This window comes from Malaya genurostris, chromosome 2 (assembly GCF_030247185.1).
Source record: "Malaya genurostris strain Urasoe2022 chromosome 2, Malgen_1.1, whole genome shotgun sequence".
In the NCBI taxonomy this organism is placed as follows: domain Eukaryota; kingdom Metazoa; phylum Arthropoda; class Insecta; order Diptera; family Culicidae; genus Malaya; species Malaya genurostris.
In genome coordinates this window covers 71113398-71131494 of record NC_080571.1, presented here as the reverse complement: position 1 = coordinate 71131494, position 18097 = coordinate 71113398, and the positions used below count along the sequence as shown (strand labels likewise).

General features: G+C 35.5%; 1 protein-coding gene across 1 annotated transcript in view; it reads left to right on the top strand.

Annotated features, from left to right (window-relative positions):
* Positions 1-18097, top strand: part of LOC131432208 (neuropeptide SIFamide receptor-like) — a 401852-nt gene that overhangs the window by 165011 nt on the left and 218744 nt on the right. The window contains exon 3 of the mRNA XM_058598342.1: positions 646-745. Within this exon, the coding sequence (XP_058454325.1) occupies positions 646-745 (100 nt within the window). The remainder of the gene's footprint in view (positions 1-645; positions 746-18097) is intronic.

Here is an 18097-nt window from a genome sequence, read left to right as displayed (position 1 = left end):
CAAAATAAGAACAATTTTCTTATTACTTTTAGAGAGATTGTTTACATGAAGCAAATAGATGACATCTATTTTTTCATTAACTTTACTAAAGATGTTAAATCCAGAACATTACGTTTTAATAATGTTATTAATTGAAATAAAATTAATTGCAGTCATAAATGCTTTCATTAGAATATAACATTTGACAATAGCTATGCATTTTCTCGCAAATGTGCGGAACAAACACTACCACCAAAACCTATAAAACAATCTGAAGATAAATGCTCGAAATTGTCAGAATTAACAGTTTTCAATTTTTCCGGGACCGAAACGCTTCACGAAAGCAGTTTGATTGCCAAGTTCACAATCCATCCATCGCCCCGGTACGGCACTGACTCCGGGGGGCTGTGCGAAAGCCGATAGTTTTTCCATCACAAATAAAACCAGCTTTATAGAGTAGAGAAACTGGGCAGCGTTGTTTGCCCACCATCCAGTAAGCCATCGTCGTAGAACGTGCCTGGAGAAATTGAATTAAATAGCAAAGCTGAAAAATTTTCCGAGATTTTTCTCCTGCAAAAGCAGCCGCGCAAGCAAATTGACACAACTCTTCACGTTCGCCCAGAATCTAATCAATTCTTTCGCTTGTTTCTGTCTTTCCATTTTCAGCGTGGATGCTCGGCTGGTTGATGTGCAAAACCGTACCTTACATCCAGGGAGTCTCGGTGGCGGCGTCTGTCTACAGCCTGATAGCGGTATCGCTGGATAGGTGAGTACTCGCGGAAGTACTAAACACTAGCAATAATGATTCCCTTATTATGCGAACTAACAATGCCAGGACTGTGAGGATTTCATTGTCGTTGGAATGCAGTTCCAGTGCTAGCATCTTACGATGCGTACGGTGCATGCTAGCACTGCTAGTGAAACTGGATGGAGATGGAGGCTGTGCCGTGCGGCAATTTGTTGGGGATTCCAGGATTACAATATGCACCCAATCAAGCCGCAAAGGCGCCTCATTTCGAAACGTACGCCGCCCCTGAAGATGTGAGGCCAACATTCCCATCATAGTTTATATAACTAGATAATGGGGCTTTGAATTCGATACACACATGGAACGTGACTGTTCACATGAACCACGTAACGAGAGATATATTTGTGCAAATATAGGATTGAATCGTGAACTATTTAGTGGCCTGGGAGGTTTGAGGTACGGCTCGAGCCAACTGGCAGTTCGAATCGCAATTCCGGTTGTTTATTTTCCCTACGTGAAATAAGGATATGGGCTTTTGTGTGGGCGATGTTAAACAGAAACTTTGACTGTTAGGTATTCAAAATATAAATCGATAAGAAACTCACAACTGCAGTATAGGTGTATGGTTTGCGTAGAAGAAGCGTGGGGCACGCAAAATCAGCAAAATAAAACAATTTGCCGTTATATTTTCAGTTTTCATTGCAAATTTTGCATAGCAAGGCCAGATCTACTCTCTATTAACTGAAGTTCACAGAAGTGTTCGTACAACATCACGCGCCAGTGATCACTTGGGTGTATTTAGGCGAGAGCACGTGAGAGTGATTCGTGCGAAGAGAATGTTATTCTCTCGCACCAGCTCCTTTCAACACAAGCACGCACTCAAAGTCTGTCTGTCTGGATACTGACACGGAAAGACCGAAATTAGCATTTTGGCGAAAAAATTAGTTGATTTTCTGATTTTAGTTAGTTATTTTTTGAGACAACTAAAAAAATCTTACTTTTGCTAATTTAGATTTTTTAATTCTAATTCTCTTAATAATAATAAAATATTTGTTGAAATGGCTATTTTTTTTTAGTTGAATTCACCAATTAAACGTGCTGTCATTTCTTAGCTAAGGCACGCTTCATATCCATTCAACTAATTTTTTAGTTGAATTAGAGAAATAAAACGTTGTTTTCAACCAACATAAATGGTTGAATTGGTTTCTGCAATTAGCAGCTATATGGCGCTCGTTAACACCATAATGACTACTAGCCACTAGATGGCACACTACTACCGAAAAAAATTTCAGTCGCGGTTATCTTTTCTATATTTGCAGGTATAAATACGATGTTGTATTGGAGAAAAAGACATAAGCGAAACATAAACTTCTTTTTGAAAAATTTTACTTCTAAATCGCTGTTTTCTTCATTCGACTTCGCGAAATCGACTCACTGAAAACTTTGAGCACTCGGAAAACAAAAACCGAATACAAGTAGTACACCGGACGGCGTAGCCCGGAATGAGAAGATACAAAAAACATCATTTGACGTGTACAATTAGAGTGCAACATTCGAAACTCACTTCACTGTTTCGCGTAAAAACATTATTACCCACAATCGCTTCAACTGCGCACAAATTCTGAATAAATATACTTTCCACTAACAGTTTACGTCATTTTTACATATCGGTTTAGAAATTTATATAATATAATTTATATAATCGTAACACATGTGAAAAACATCTAAACAATTTGCGAGCAGTTTCAACAAGACTGTCCCTTTTAGCTTTTTAATTGATTGTTTTGCTTTGACACTGCTGTCCTTCAGTAATGACGGTGATAGATAAATAGAATCAAAGTTTCTGATTTTAATAACGAAATTAGTTGTCAATGAGAATTTCGTGTTGGATTGAAATATTGCTGGTTTGTGTCCAAAATATTCGCCAACTAAACACATTCTCTAAAAATAAGAGTTTTTTTCAGCACAGTAAATTCTAAATTTTAACTAATTTTATAGTTATTTTGGAAATTTTGTTGTTAAAATCAACTAATTCAAAAACAGTAATACGAATTAGGCGCAGAGCTAATTTCGGTCGTTCCGTGGAGAAGAAGTGCGCTTTCCTCTTTGTGTGGAGCGGAGCACATGTATCCGCAGTGTATAATTGAAACCTACGCCCTGGTGTATCACTCTAGTGAAATGCCATCTCTGGTGTGCGCAGGCCTCCATCGACGCACAGTGGTTTGAATCGACAAAAACGTGAACTTAATTCTCTAGCTGCTAAACCTTTGATCCGATATATATAGTTCCTTTGGAGAACTCATTCACAAAAATATACCTCGTGATTTAATCACAGTAAAAAATGTTCAAAGCCTACTACGATAAAAGTTCATTTCAACAACTTTATTGCCCTAAGAGATAGAAAAATAATGTCTTCTACAAAGTTTTAGAACTTCTAACGAGAAAAAACTTTGTCGAAGAAGCTAAAGGTCTAAAGCATACAGTTTCGGATATATGAAGCATTTTCTTTTGAAACCACTTAAAATCAGTTTTTTGTACATAACTTTTTTCGCAATTACTTTCAGTGTCTACTATGTTGTAGACAATTACTAAAAACGTAAAATTACACATTTTTGTTGAAGACTGTGCACGGTTTGGCTTTTTCCCTAAAAAGTTGTTTAACATCTAAACTTTTATATACACTAACTTTAACTACTAATAGGAAGCAGGGTTGCAGACCAAATGGTATATACATATACTTTTTGGAAAGTTTAAACCAAGTAATATAAAGTTACGAAGTGTGTAGCGTGGCCTTTTCAAATTGAGTGAATGAGAGAACAAAATATAGAGTGCTTTTTTGACCATTTTCTTAGGAAAAACGTACATTGATAAAATTGTTTATCTTCATATCACGCGTTATTTGTGATATCGACTGAGTTACCTTTAGGTAAAAACTTTTGCAAGAAATTGCAGTCCAGGTAAAAAAATAGAGCATTCGTTTTAACACTTTTTTTTTACCAAAACGACTATTTTTGGTTTATTAAAAAGAGCTTTGCAGGAAATGTTAAAACATTGGAACCGTTCGTTAGTGTAGCTTTGGTGCAATGGTGTAATGTCCTTATCCGTTCATTTAATTCCAATCCAATTCATTCATTCCAGCATTTGTATTATCAACCAACTCTTTTGCGTTCTTAAAAATAATATGCAGGCGCTGCTCTCACCACCAACACCAACAGTGCATATTTGGAGCAGAAATTTAATATAAAGTTACTTCACTGTGCTTCATTTTTAAATATACATTAAAAGTAAAACTAAGGGTCAATATAAATAAACGGTCATATTCATTGAAATTAATGTACACCGAAACCTCCATTTACGAACTAAACGGGGGCTCGTAAATGGAGGTAGTTCGTAAAAAAAGTTTACGTTATTTGGGATTTGGTTCGTAAAAAAAGTTTACGTTATTTGGAATTTTTCGTAAAAAATGTTTTCTGTAATGAATGTGGAAACTCCCAATCACATGGCCATTTTCGGAACGGATGTGATAAGTGGGTGAAACAAAATGATGTTTGGGGTCGGTTCAAAATCCAAGATGGCAACTTCCGGTTTGTCGATATTCCTTAAAAACCTTTACAATGTGGGTATTTTCGGAAAAGGATTGATGAGTAGATGACGGAAAACGATGTTTGAAGTGGTTAGTTACGGTTTCAAATTTCGACATTCTAAAAATTAATATTGAATCGAAAAGGTTCCTTTATCAGGAAGAAGAGATTGCAATACTGAAGAGGTTACATTGTTTCATCCGATTAGGAGAAAGTCGATCCTGCCAGTTTATCTGCTATTTATTTCTGAAATTGCTCATAAATGTTAGAAATTCAGTGTCATGTGGTTGTCTAACTGACTCTTACCACTTGAGCCAAATAATATCCCTTTTTCTCAATGGCTTACAAAATGTTAAATCATATTCCGACGGGCCAGTTGACGTGAGATTTTGACAAGTTTAAATAAAAACAAATGTGTCGTGATGAGAGTAACAGTATTTTTTTTTAATTTATCACGTACACTAAAACAACTGAAATTATAAGTGTAACACTGAAAATTGGAGAACACGGTCATTGATTTGAAACCAAATTTTAATGTTTGTGGTTGCTTCCAAATATTAGAATGAGACTTCCCGTTGTTCAATAAAATTTTGAAAGCATACAATATAACTAACAATATAAAATTATTATAGCTGTTCAGACGTCTACTTGTTCTGGTCATTTCGAAAATATAGTACAATATTCAAACAATAATGATTAGCAGGAAACACCTTTGTCAGAAGCATAACTTTTTTCAAGCGATATATAATCATATCGTAATGATCGTCAAAGAATACCGATATAACTAAACTCACCATTTTGATTTTTGAAGCGTTTTCAAACATAATTTTCCGGTATACACTCATCAATTCCGTCCCGAAAATACCCATATTGTAGTAATTTCCATGGAGCCGGAAATTGTTTTCATTGGATGCAAAAACCTCTTTTTACGAAGTTGGTTCGTAAAAAAAGTTTACGTTATTTGGGATTTGGTTCGTAAAAACGGTTACGTAAAAAGAGGTAACGTAAAAAAAGTGCTCGTAAACGGAGGTTTGGGTGTATTCCAATTTAGTTTTACATCGAGGATGGTTTTGAATCGAATGTTTTATTCAACTGATGTCAATTTCATAGTACTATTTATTTAGAAATCGTGTGAATTTCATTATTTTTTTCAGTGTATGGCTTAATTCATTAGAACGTATTTCGTAGAACGACATGATTTTACAAAATGGATTCAGCCTATCAAGCAGGCTCCACTTGCACATTTCAACACATAAAAATTAATCTCAGAAGACTTAAATTTAAACGATGTTTTTGGGCGTACTAGTAATGGTGTAAGATATCATCCTTTAAATGAATTGGATTGGAATTAAATGAACGGATAAGGAATATTCTATTAAAAGTATAAGTAAAACTTGTCGAAATTTAATGAGCACGTTAACATGCTTCTTTAGTTTGATCAATTGCATACAAGAATGCATCATGAAATTATATTCAATCATTACACCATTGCACCAAAGCTACACTAACGAACGGTTCCAATGTTTTAGCATTTCCTGCAGAGCTCTTTTCAATAAACTAAAAATAGTCGTTTTGGTAAAAAAAAGTGTTAAAACGAATGCTCTATTTCTTTACCTGGACTGCAATTTCTTGCAAAAGTTTTTACCTAAAGGTAACTCAGTCGATATCACAAATAACGCGTGATATGAAGATAAACAATTTTATCAATGTACGTTTTTCCTAAGAAAATGGTCAAAAAAGCACTCTATATTTTGTTCTCTCATTCACTCAATTTGAAAAGGCCACGCTACACACTTCGTAACTTTATATTACTTGGTTTAAACTTTCCAAAAAGTATATGTATATACCATTTGGTCTGCAACCCTGCTTCCTATTAGTAGTTGAAGTTAGTGTATATAAAAGTTTAAATGTTAAACAACTTTTTAGGGAAAAAGCCAAACCGTGCACAGTCTTCAACAAAAATGTGTAATTTTACGTTTTTAGTAATTGTCTACAACATAGTAGACACTGAAAGTAAGTGCGAAAAAAGTTATGTACCAAAAATTGATTTTAAGTGGTTTCAAAAGAAAATGCTTCATATATCCGAAACTGTATGCGTTAGACCTTTAGCTTCTTCGACAAAGTTTTTTCTCGTTAGAAGTTCTAAAACTTTGTAGAAGACATTATTTTTCTATCTCTTAGGGGAATAAAGTTGTTGAAATGAACTTTTATCGTAGTAGGCTTTGCACATTTTATATTGTGATCAAATCACGAGGTATATTTTTGTGAATGAGTTCTCCAAAGGAACTATATATATATATATATATATATATATATATATATATATATATATATATATATATATATATATATATATATATATATATATATATATATATATATATATATATATATATATATATATATATATATATATATATATATATATATATATATATATATCGAATCAAAGGTGTAGCAGCTGAGTAAAAATTTCTGAAGTGGCCCCCCCATTTTTCACGAGGTAACCGATTTTACAATAAGTGTTATTGTTTTGTAGTATTAGTATCTACGAACATGTTCGTGAAATATTTCGTCGATATTCGAATTTTTTATACTATTTTTAGTTACATTAACATTTATATACCTTTTCATTGTAATGCTTCCTGAAACTCAAGTTCTCTTTCGAATTATACGAAACTTTGCAAATGGATAAACAACTATTTTTGGCATAGAATGAAGAAAAAATTGCTTAAAAATGTTCAATTTTACTAAACTTTCTACTTAAATTTTCCAAAGAAATCGATATTAAAGTACCTTCTTCACGCGATTTTTGTCTCTGTTAAATGCTAAAATGTTGCATATGTTATTGGTTTTCATAATCAACAAAAAAATTTTTGTGCTCAAATAGGGTTTTTGAAATATTTGATATTTTGTATACGCGCGCTGTATGCAAAGTGCACCGCGCGAGCGAATCGGTATGGTGCGGCAGGGTTCGGTAGGGTGCGATGTCGTCGGTGTGATTGAAGCGAGCTGCGACAGGTTTGGACAAGTAAGCATAGAAAATGATTTTTTGCCTTTCTCATCTCAACTTTTTTAAATTGTAGTATTTCGATGAATTTTTGCCATAATATATAAGAGAAAATGAATAATATGAAAAGGGCATCATTACAGTGCTAGGTACATTTAAACAGGTTTCTCCATTAAATGTACGCCAGGTAATTTATTAATTACATCTTATTTCATAAGTTCGACTCTAGATTATTCTATATTTTCTGGTGGTTTGAACAGAACATTTACTACAAATTCTTCGTTGTCGGAAAAAAATCTTACATTCGCGTGTAGTTTTAATCGTCATTACGTTTTTAAATCGATGTTGCTGTTGTCTATCCTGAATGTCTGGTTCGTTTATCATGCAAAAATCAAAGTTTATATTTTTGAATGAATCCTTTACTCAATTGAATAGATTATGCGCAGTTGGAATTCGATTGGTTTTAATTTGATGCAAATTTACTTTATACGCGTGTCTTTTCACGGTTCCTTCAAAGATAACTTTTTTCCCATGTGAGGCTGCGAAAGAATTCCACTCGGTCCTAATTTTATAATCTTTCTCGTGAAGTGCAGTAAATGCACTGAACTTGTACCGTTAATCTTTTTTCCGGAATGATCACAAACTTTTGTGTTTTCCTTGACTATTTTCGCATCCAAACCACACGAAAAAATGAAAAAAAAATGTAAAATAATATGTGATCAATAAATTACCTGACGTACATTTAATGGAGAAACCTGTTTAAATGTACCTAGTACTGTAATGATGCCCTTTTCATATTATTCATTTTCTCTTATATATTATAGCAAAAATTCATCGAAATACTACAATTTAAAAAAATTGAGAGAAGAAAGGCAAAAAATCCTTCTCTATGCCTACTTGTCCAAACCTGTCGCAGCTCGCTTCAATCACACCGACGACATCGCACCCTACCGAACCCTGCCGCACCATACCGATTCGCTCGCGCGGTGCACTTTGCATACAGCGCGCGTATACAAAATATCAAATATTTCAAAAACCCTATTTGAGCACAAAAATTTTTTTGTTGATTATGAAAACCAATAACATATGCAACATTTTAGCATTTAACAGAGACAAAAATCGCGTGAAGAAGGTACTTTAATATCGATTTCTTTGGAAAATTTAAGTAGAAAGTTTAGTAAAATTGAACATTTTTAAGCAATTTTTTCTTCATTCTATGCCAAAAATAGTTGTTTATCCATTTGCAAAGTTTCGTATAATTCGAAAGAGAACTTGAGTTTCAGGAAGCATTACAATGAAAAGGTATATAAATGTTAATGTAACTAAATATAGTATAAAAAATTCGAATATCGACGAAATATTTCACGAACATGTTCGTATATACTAATACTACAAAACAATAACACTTATTGTAAAATCGGTTACTTCGTGAAAAATGGGGGGGCCACTTCAGAAATTTTTACTCAGCTAGAGAATTAAGTTCACGTTTTTGTCGATTCAAACCACTGTGCGACGCCACGAAAATGGAACTACACCCGACATTATTTAAATAGTGCTCCTGTCAATGGCGAATATGAGGTTCCGTTTCTCAAGCCTGAACGCAGAAAAATAACAACTAGTTCTTCTGTAAGCATATCTGATGTTGGACGTTCGCAGTGTTAGTTTCGCTTCAAACAAGAGCGATTGTGTCATCCAGCTGCTGGTCATTTGCATTGCTGCAAAATAACACGAAAAGTGGACTACGATGGGGAACATTATACAAAATCAGCCGTTTTAATGGCTCTAAATGTTATCTAAAGAACTACTAGGATTACTTCTTGGCAAATCGGTGGTGAAAATCATCGGTCTAGTGCAGTCTAGTGATTAATTTGATTAGTTTTGTGCACCACACGAGCGCAAATAATGATAGCATTTGACTTTGGGAATTTAAGGAATATCATAAACCGGAAGCCATCTTGAATTTCGAAACGACTCGAAACTTTATATTCTTGGACCTACTTTTCACATCCGTTCCAGAAATATCCAAATGATTGGGTTTATCCACATTCATTTAACAACTGTTTTATGAAGTGAATTACATATAACGGTAACTTTTTTTACGAACTGTGACATTTTAGGACAAAGTCTACATGCCCAGAAAGTTACATTCGAGTCTGAACAAATTTTGCCAACTTGCGAATATGATTTGGCGCAAAAGTCGTCATATTAAAGTCAATTAAAAAATGAATAATTTTCAACTAACGAATTTATCCAAAAAAGTTTCAAGTGATTATAAACATATTTCCATGCGTATGGAAATTAATCATCATGTTCTGAAACTTCTTCCAAAAAAAATTTCTGAGTACGCGCCTGGTAACTTGTCATTAGCACACCAAATTGTCATATCAATTAGATTCATGCGACTCGTAGCGGCGAGCATTTACATTGAACTGCCGACAGATGCAACCAAATGCGCTTCCGCATTGTAATCAGAGATGCCAGGTTCACAGATTAATTTGTGTTTCACAGATTTTCAATTTTCTGCACAGATTTTCACAGATTTCTAAAATCGATCACAGACTGGTAATGAGCCCCTAAAAGTCTTCAATTTGTTAGGGAATATCCGGCAGAGCGGTTGAAAGTAGCGAGACCTTGTTTATTTTGCTCACCAAAAAGATTCCGATCAGCTATTGTGTAACGGGAAACGTGCATAGATTTTGCACAGACAGTTTTATGGCTTGATCACAGATTTTGAAAAAAAAATCATCTGGCATCCCTGGTTGTAATCAATAAACAATCGAACTTTCAAAAGCTGCGCTGAGTACCGAACTCCATGCAACATAAGCATGACGCAAGGGGCAAATTACTCTAAGCTTTGTCTATACTTTCACAAGATTTAGCTGAGTTAGAAAAGTTTAGGAGAGATTGCATGGGACTAAAAACGTTTACTAGGTATTACGCAGAATAATCAGGTTTAGAGAAGTTTAACGGATATTAAAAAAGTTCAAGACGAACCGCGCGGGATTAGGTGAGATTATTTCGGACTAGATGAGTTTATTTGTCTGAGTTAGTCCAGAATCTAGAGTGATCTGCCCTTTGGCATAACATCAATTTCATATTCTGACTGATAGTGCAACAAGTATCGCTGGATTGTTAGGTAGTGCACTTGACAATTTAAATAACATCACTATCCCAACAAAAGGAAATTTCCTGTTCCCTGTCATTTTGCCTTTCTTTATTGATAGGATTCAAAATTACTGAAAAACTCGAGTTTTGATCGAAGACCCTTAGTGTCATACATCATTCAACTCAGCTCGACGGGATCGGAAAATGTTTCCAAATTTCTAAGTATGTGTAACATGTGCAAAAGTTTAGAATGTCGTTTTTTTCATAAGAAATAATCGAATATTCAGGTGATGACGAAATATACTTTACACAAACATTATGTGAAATTAACGAAATCTTCATATTTCATTGTTACTCATTCATCGAACAATGTTCGTACATCCTCGAAAGTTTAAAACTGTTTTCCAAACTGTGGGCCCCTCTTTTCATTGATGAAAAGTTGTAATAATCAGAAGGGTCCAGGTCTCAACCAAACGTAGAATTTGTTTCTTCAAGTGGAATAAAATTAATTTCAAGAGCTGTTTATTCTACCTGAGAAAGTAAAAACGGCTCATTTTGTCAAATTCCATTTTGCCGAATCGCTGAAATGTCATAATATATATCATATATTGTATTGATTCAAATAAAGAAAACGAAAGATGACATTGTTCATGCCAGTTTTGATCTAGGACATGACCAGACACCTGGCCTCTTTTTTCAGTTAGAAATGCATCTTCTTTATTTTGTGAATCCTTGTTGTGGATTTGAAAAGCCACTCGGCCAATGTTGCCCGAACAGAGGGAAAGATAAAAAAGGCGGGAGGGTAATGTCAGAGACATAACTGGTTGTCGTGCATACGAAAACAACTGACATGTTCCTTAACACTTCCGAATATCAATTAGTTAATCAATTGTATGAATTATGCAAGCATTCCCCTTTTCCACATTTTTCGCAAAAACAAAGAAGCCTTCACTTGATCTCGAATACTGTGAATTTCACACAGCGAAAAGTGCAAAAATCTAAATAAACTGTTCTAGATTTGTACTAAACTGATGATATTTCCTTTCGATTTGCGAACAACAAATCCTAATGGTTCTTCAGAAAACTTTTAGAGCCATTAGAACGGCTGATTTGGTGTAATGCTTTCCACCGTTGCTTTTGTCGTGAATACGACTTACTTTACTATGGGGTGCCTTTTCAAAATTTACCCTCTGAGAGAGTGATAAGTTTTTGATCGTGAATATCTCTTGTTGTATCTAACGAATCAACATAATTTTTGCTACATGCCATCGGAAATAAGATCACAATTTTATGATAAAATTTTCGGTTGTGTGACATAATCTCAAATAGATCAAAATTAAACTTTTCTGAAATGTTTGGTATAAACGAGTATCAAAGAGGATAATTCATAAGGCGCGTTTGCCTTTCTCGTATTTTGAAAGCTCATAGCTCAGTGATCTGTGAAAGGATTTATATAATCTAACTACCATTAGAATCGAAATTTTTCAACTTAAACGTGTATAGCAAAAGCATTGAAGTATTTCAATAGTACACTATTGAAAAACCTATCCCATTTGACCCATGTCAACACCAGCCAATCAGAACGCGTTCTGAGGAAGAGAACAAAATATCTGCTGCTGTACAACAAATCGTTCGAGAAAAATGTTCCGAAAAGTGGTGAAAATCGTAGTAAGTTCCTCAATTTGGTCCTTCTGCTAGAAACGAATCCCTACAGCATATTGATAGTTTCTTTCAATAAATTATGCAAATCCGAAATGAAATAATCGACATTGAAATCCTGTATGCGGCTATTTTTATAGCCGTTAGGACCGCCCATTAGTGAAAAAGCTACAAACGAAATCACGTAAAAGAAAGCTCCTAACAAAAATTGAATCAGTTTGGATTCTATCGCCAATGCGAGCAGATGTATTTTGTGCCACAGATCACTGAGCTATGAGCTTTCAAAATACGAGAAAGGTAAACGCGCCTTATGAATTATCCTCTTTGATACTCGTTTATACCAAACATTTCAGAAAAGTTCAATTTTGAACTATTTGAGATTATGTCACACAACTGAAAATTTTATCATAAAATTGTGATCATATTTCCGATGGCATGTAGCAAAAATTATGTTGATTCGTTAGATACAACAAGAGATATTCACGATCAAAAACTTATCACTCTCTCAGAGGGTAAATTTTGAAAAGGCTCCCCATAGTAAAGTAAGTAGTATTCACGACAAAATATTCAATGTAGTCTTAATTACATTTCATATAAATTAACCATTTTTAGAATATTCCAATAGTTACAATTGCAGAACAATGCTCTGCACTTTATGTTTACTCCAGTCACGGGTTATAACATACAGTTGTTATCAAAAACACTTAGCACTCCCTTATTAAGATCAAAAGAAATCATTACCGGTGATCATGACAATACCCTACATCTGCAGTATTTTCTATTTGAAATTACTGATAAATTGATTTCTTAATGTTTATTTCAGAAAAAGTACTCTTTTGCTCTTTTTCCCAATGTTTAGACCTTAAACTTTTGAGCTTCTTGAACGGTAAAACATTTGATGCATGTAGGGCTGTTAAAGCCCCCTTGATCAAGTAATTCGCCAATAACGACGTTTCCCGGTATGCGACGAAACGAAAACTAAACATCATTAAACGGTTTCTGTAACAAAATGTAATCCATTTCAGTGCCATATTCCGTGGGAGGCGCCATCTACTTGCTGTCATTCCTGCCATAAAAATGTCGATGCCCAAAACCACTTGTAATATTTTCTCACGTAGTAGGCTTTCAATCATTTCGAATCCATTTACACACTTTATCATCTCAGTAAGCCGTTTTCATTCCAGAACAGATTTCATCTAAAAGACTTCCGGTAAAAAGCCACACCATCCATCACGTAAAACGTTTCGACTCCGTCAAATTGAATAGATAACAGACGCAAAATAGCTGACAAACAACGGCTCCGTCAGACGTCCGCGTGAGGCGCAAACTGTGCGTTCATCATCACTATGTGTGGTGCCATGCAAGCTCGGCGGCACGACACGGCACGACACAAGGCGCGATATGCCAGCTCTAGCAAACAGGTGAATGCTTGAAGAGCCTCTGCCAAATATGCTTATGCCTATAAATCAACTGATCAGTTGCTGCTGTTGTTGTTGTTTTTGTTGTTGTAGCTGATGTTATTGGATGTATGCAATATGCGCATAAACGCAAAGTGAACTTGACATTGACTGTCAAGCGGCACGCGAAGTTCACGGCAAGTCACATTCTGTCCGCAGGGGCAGCCGCTCCATGTTCGTAGAGTCCGGTAGTTGTGTATTAGGATGTCGGATCAATATGGAGGCTGTGGTTGGTAATTTACACGTGTGATGAATTGTGCTCTCAGTTTTGCAAATTCATTCATGCTTGAGCATCATGGGTCGGAGTGTAGAAAAACATAGCTGGTGTAGACAGTTTTGGCATAATGATACATAATGGTGCTAGATGATGTGTGGGCATTGCAATTAACATAACAATTTGAAATAAAATTCTAGAGGATAATAAAAACGACGACATAAAAAGCTTATTGAAGGAAAGAAGGGGAAATTGTTGTCACCATCATTATACTTCAATTATCAAATAAAATTGCGTAAATCTTCAAAGCAAGATAAAAATGAAAGAAAGTCATTCTATTTACAGTCTGTTATTTCTTTAAAGCAGTGATTCTGGTCCCTACAGCCCACTAGTGGGTGTTAGCTTATTTTTAGTGGGTAGTAAACTCAGAACTGTTAAGTGAGTCGCAAATCTTTCTGAGAAAGGTCCTGAGTAAAAAGTATTCATTACAAATTTTTATAGACATGTGGGTTATCATTTTATCATTACGAAAAACAATTCCATTCCAATCTATCAGTTGCAAAAATGATGTGCTGTTACCACCAAGAATTGCTCAAATAAGTAAAAATGAGTGTAAATAGTTTCAATGCTTTATTAGAAATTCATATCATGTCTATATTCCAAATTCAATTCATACAAAATACAGAAAAAGAATCAGACCCACGGAATTCAGGTCCAGAATCCTGCTTCCTGATTCAGAGTTTAGGTTTAGATTCAAAATTTCTGTCAGGAATTCAGACCCAGAATCCTGGGGTCAGAACTTATGTTCAAAACACACGAAAACCTTTGTATTCCTGTCATTCACTCAAAAAGTCAGGCCTATGTTCTGAAACTAGGTCCAGAATTCAAGTCCAAAATTCAGGTGAAGAGTCAAGGTTCAGGATCTAGTTTTAGGTTCAAAAACTCTGTCAGGAGCTGATCCGGGGTCAGAATTGTGGCCCAGAACGAAAGTCCAAGTCCAGGCTGAAAATTAAATTCCAGAATCCAGATTCAGAATCCAAATGAAGAACTTTGTATCAGTTTCAGAATACAGAATCAGGATCTAAGGCCAGAATGCAGATTCAGAACTCAGATCTAGAAACCAGGTCTTCAATCATGCTTCAAAATTTTGGCTCAGAATCCATTTCCAGAGTTATGTTTCTGAATCCAAAATCAGGATTAAGTTCCAGGTTTACGATTCTGGTGCATTCCTAATATCTCTGTCAATTTTTTTGAGTAAAAATCTTGTTTGGAATCCTGAATCCTGCTCCAGATTTTGACCCGAAACCACCATCGAGAGTTCAAGCTTAGAAATCAGGTTCAGGTCTAGAATCCAAATCCATGCTTAGTATCCAAGGGTAGATTTCAGCCTCAGGCTTAGAATCTCTGTCAGAATTCTGATTCAAAAAAAGTCCAGATTCAGTATTCAGATTCAGAAACCTTGTCGGATATCCAACACCAGGGTCCTGGTTCAGAATCCTGGTCTAGGTTTAGAATCTCTGTCAATAATTTAGTTTCAAGTTTAGAATTGGGGAATCCAAGAGAACTCAGGTCCAGAATCCAATTCAGGCTCACAGTTCAAGTGCAAAATAGGTTCAAAGTTTAGTTTCGGAGACTCGAAATTCTGGCGCAGAATCCAGGTCCTGAATATAAAGCTTGCTTCATTTAGAATTGGAACAAAAATTTTGCTCACATTGTGGCGCTCCTTGTGGACGGATTTGGAAGTTCGGGAATTTTGTCAGCTTCACGTATGATTTTTGACAATTCCGCAAATAGACTGTACTTTGTAAACAATCAACATGGAAGCCGAAAGAAGGGAAAAAATTGTGCACAGTTATTTGGAAAATCCATTGTGGTCTGCATCTAGGCTAGCTAAAAAGCTGAAATTGCCCAGAAATACCGTATGGCGCGTTATCAAACGGTATAAGGAAACATTGACGACGATTCGGAAGCCTCAAGCCAATCGTTGGAGTGGAACTGTCAACCGGAAACTGCGTGGCAAGATTTTGATTCCTAATCTGTCGGACCGTGATTTGGCCAGAAAATTCGGTGCTGCCCATAGTACCGTGAGGAAAACTCGACTCCAGGAAGGAAACAAGTCGTATCGAGCTAGCATACAGCTAAATCGGACCGTAAAACAGAATAGCGTGGTCAAAATTCGTTCTCGGAAACTATATGACCAGGTGCTGACCAAGTTCGACGGGTGTCTTCTGATGGACGATGAAACCTCCCAAGTAGCAAACATTGTTCTAGCATTGTATTTCTTCACTCTTCTCGCAACGATTGTGTGATTGAAAAGCGCAGTTTGCTTATATAATGTGCAACAAGTTTCTTGTTTGATATGTTTTATAGTAGTAATATTTGTTAAGTAGAAACCGAAAATGAAACTGCTCAAATGAACTTATTGTAGAATCAGTTAAATAAACCGATGTGGAACTTAATCCTTTTAGGTTTCTGATTTGGTTTCACAAGCTGTAATATAAATGATTTTCACATTTGTTACAAAAACTTGAAAAATTATTTGTCAAACATATATGACATGAATGTTCTGTAGCTATTGTGAAACATGCCAATTTTCACAAGTTTTAATTGCTACTTGGGCTATGTCAAGGCTGACTTCGGGCAAATCCCAAGTCAAAAATTTTACTTGGCAACGGCTCTGGGGGATGTTTCAGCCAAATTTAAATTTATTTTTCCCGACAAATTTGCAAGAAAATTTATGATTTGGCAGGGCATTTGCAGTTGTGACAAAGAAACGAAAGTTTTCGTTACAAATAAGACAATGACATCGGAACTATATCAAAAAGAGTGTATCCAAAAGCGAATTTTGCCCTTCATTCGATCCCACGACCATCCCGTAATGTTTTGGCCAGATTTGGCAAGCTGTCATTACAGCAAAATCTTTCAAGAATGGTACGCAGAGAAAGGGGTCCAGTTTGTTCCGAAAAACCTTAACCCACCCAACTACCCCCAGTTCCGCCCTATTGAGAAATACTGGGCAATCATGAAGAGGAGACTCAAGGCAAAGGGAAAGGTTGTCAAAGACATCAATCAGATGACGACCTGGTGGAATAAGATAGCTAAAACGATGGAGGAAGAAGGTGTGCGCCGCCTAATGAGCCGTGTTACAGGAAAAAATCGAGAATTCCTTCGAAACCGTGACGAATAATTTTATCCGTATTTTTTCTTAAAACTATGAAGAAAACGCTACATTTGTATAAAAAATATCTTGAATACAATAATAAATAACTGAAATACAGGCAATTGTCTTTGTTTCAATTCTATCTGAAGTAAGCTTTAGGTTAAGGTCTCTGTCAGGAGTTCAGATTCACAATCTAACTCCAGGTCTAGAATCCAGATCCATGTTCCGAATATAAGTACTGAATTCTGCTTCATTTTCAGAATTCATATTCGGATGAAGAATGATGATTCTTTCAAGAATCCAGGTTCAGATTCAGTATTCTGATCCAAAAACCTTGTTCGATAGTTCAATATTCTAATCCAATGTTCAGGACCAGAATCCAGTTCTAGATATCGCTTCATTATTACTTTATTTTTGTCTCTCACACAACAACCCAAGTAGCAATTAAAACTTGTTATAATTGGCATGTTTCACAATTGCTTCAGATCGGTTATTTTTGTTAGATATGTTAGACAATTGATTCAACGCGTTTTTGTAAGGGATATAAAATTCATTCATATTACTGTTTGTGAAACCAACCCAAAAACTTGAATGGATTAAGTTCCACATCTGGTTTTTCAACTGACTGTACGGCAAGATCATTTGAGCAGTTTCAATTCCGGTTTCCACTCTGCATATGTTGTTGCACATCATACAAGAAAAGTGCGTTTTTTCAATCGCATAATCGTTGCGAGAAGAGTTAATACATTCAGTACTAGAACAATGTTTGCTACTTGGGAAGAAAAACTCGAACTAGAAATGACTCGAACAGTTACTTTTGAGCGAGCTCCTAAAAAATCATAGTGCTGTCCACATACGCCACAAGAAAACACGCCTAATGCAGAACTCTTTTCCATTGCCCAACGAAAAGACAGTCTGAAATTATGACTGATAAAATGAAAATAATGAAATCCAAAAACTGGCGCTTTCGAAGACAGTTACAAATCCGTCCGCAACCTTCTCCAATCTGAGAAAATCGTTCTGCCAACTGAACTACTGTGGATGCTATAATACACAACTCGGAAGACTTCCCGCTAGAAAAGAAAGTTAAGTTCACATTTTAGTTGATTTAATTTCGCACTCAAAAACTTCATTCCTCTACCAGTCGATCTTCCTTTATATCTCCGGTTGAGCAATGATATGTG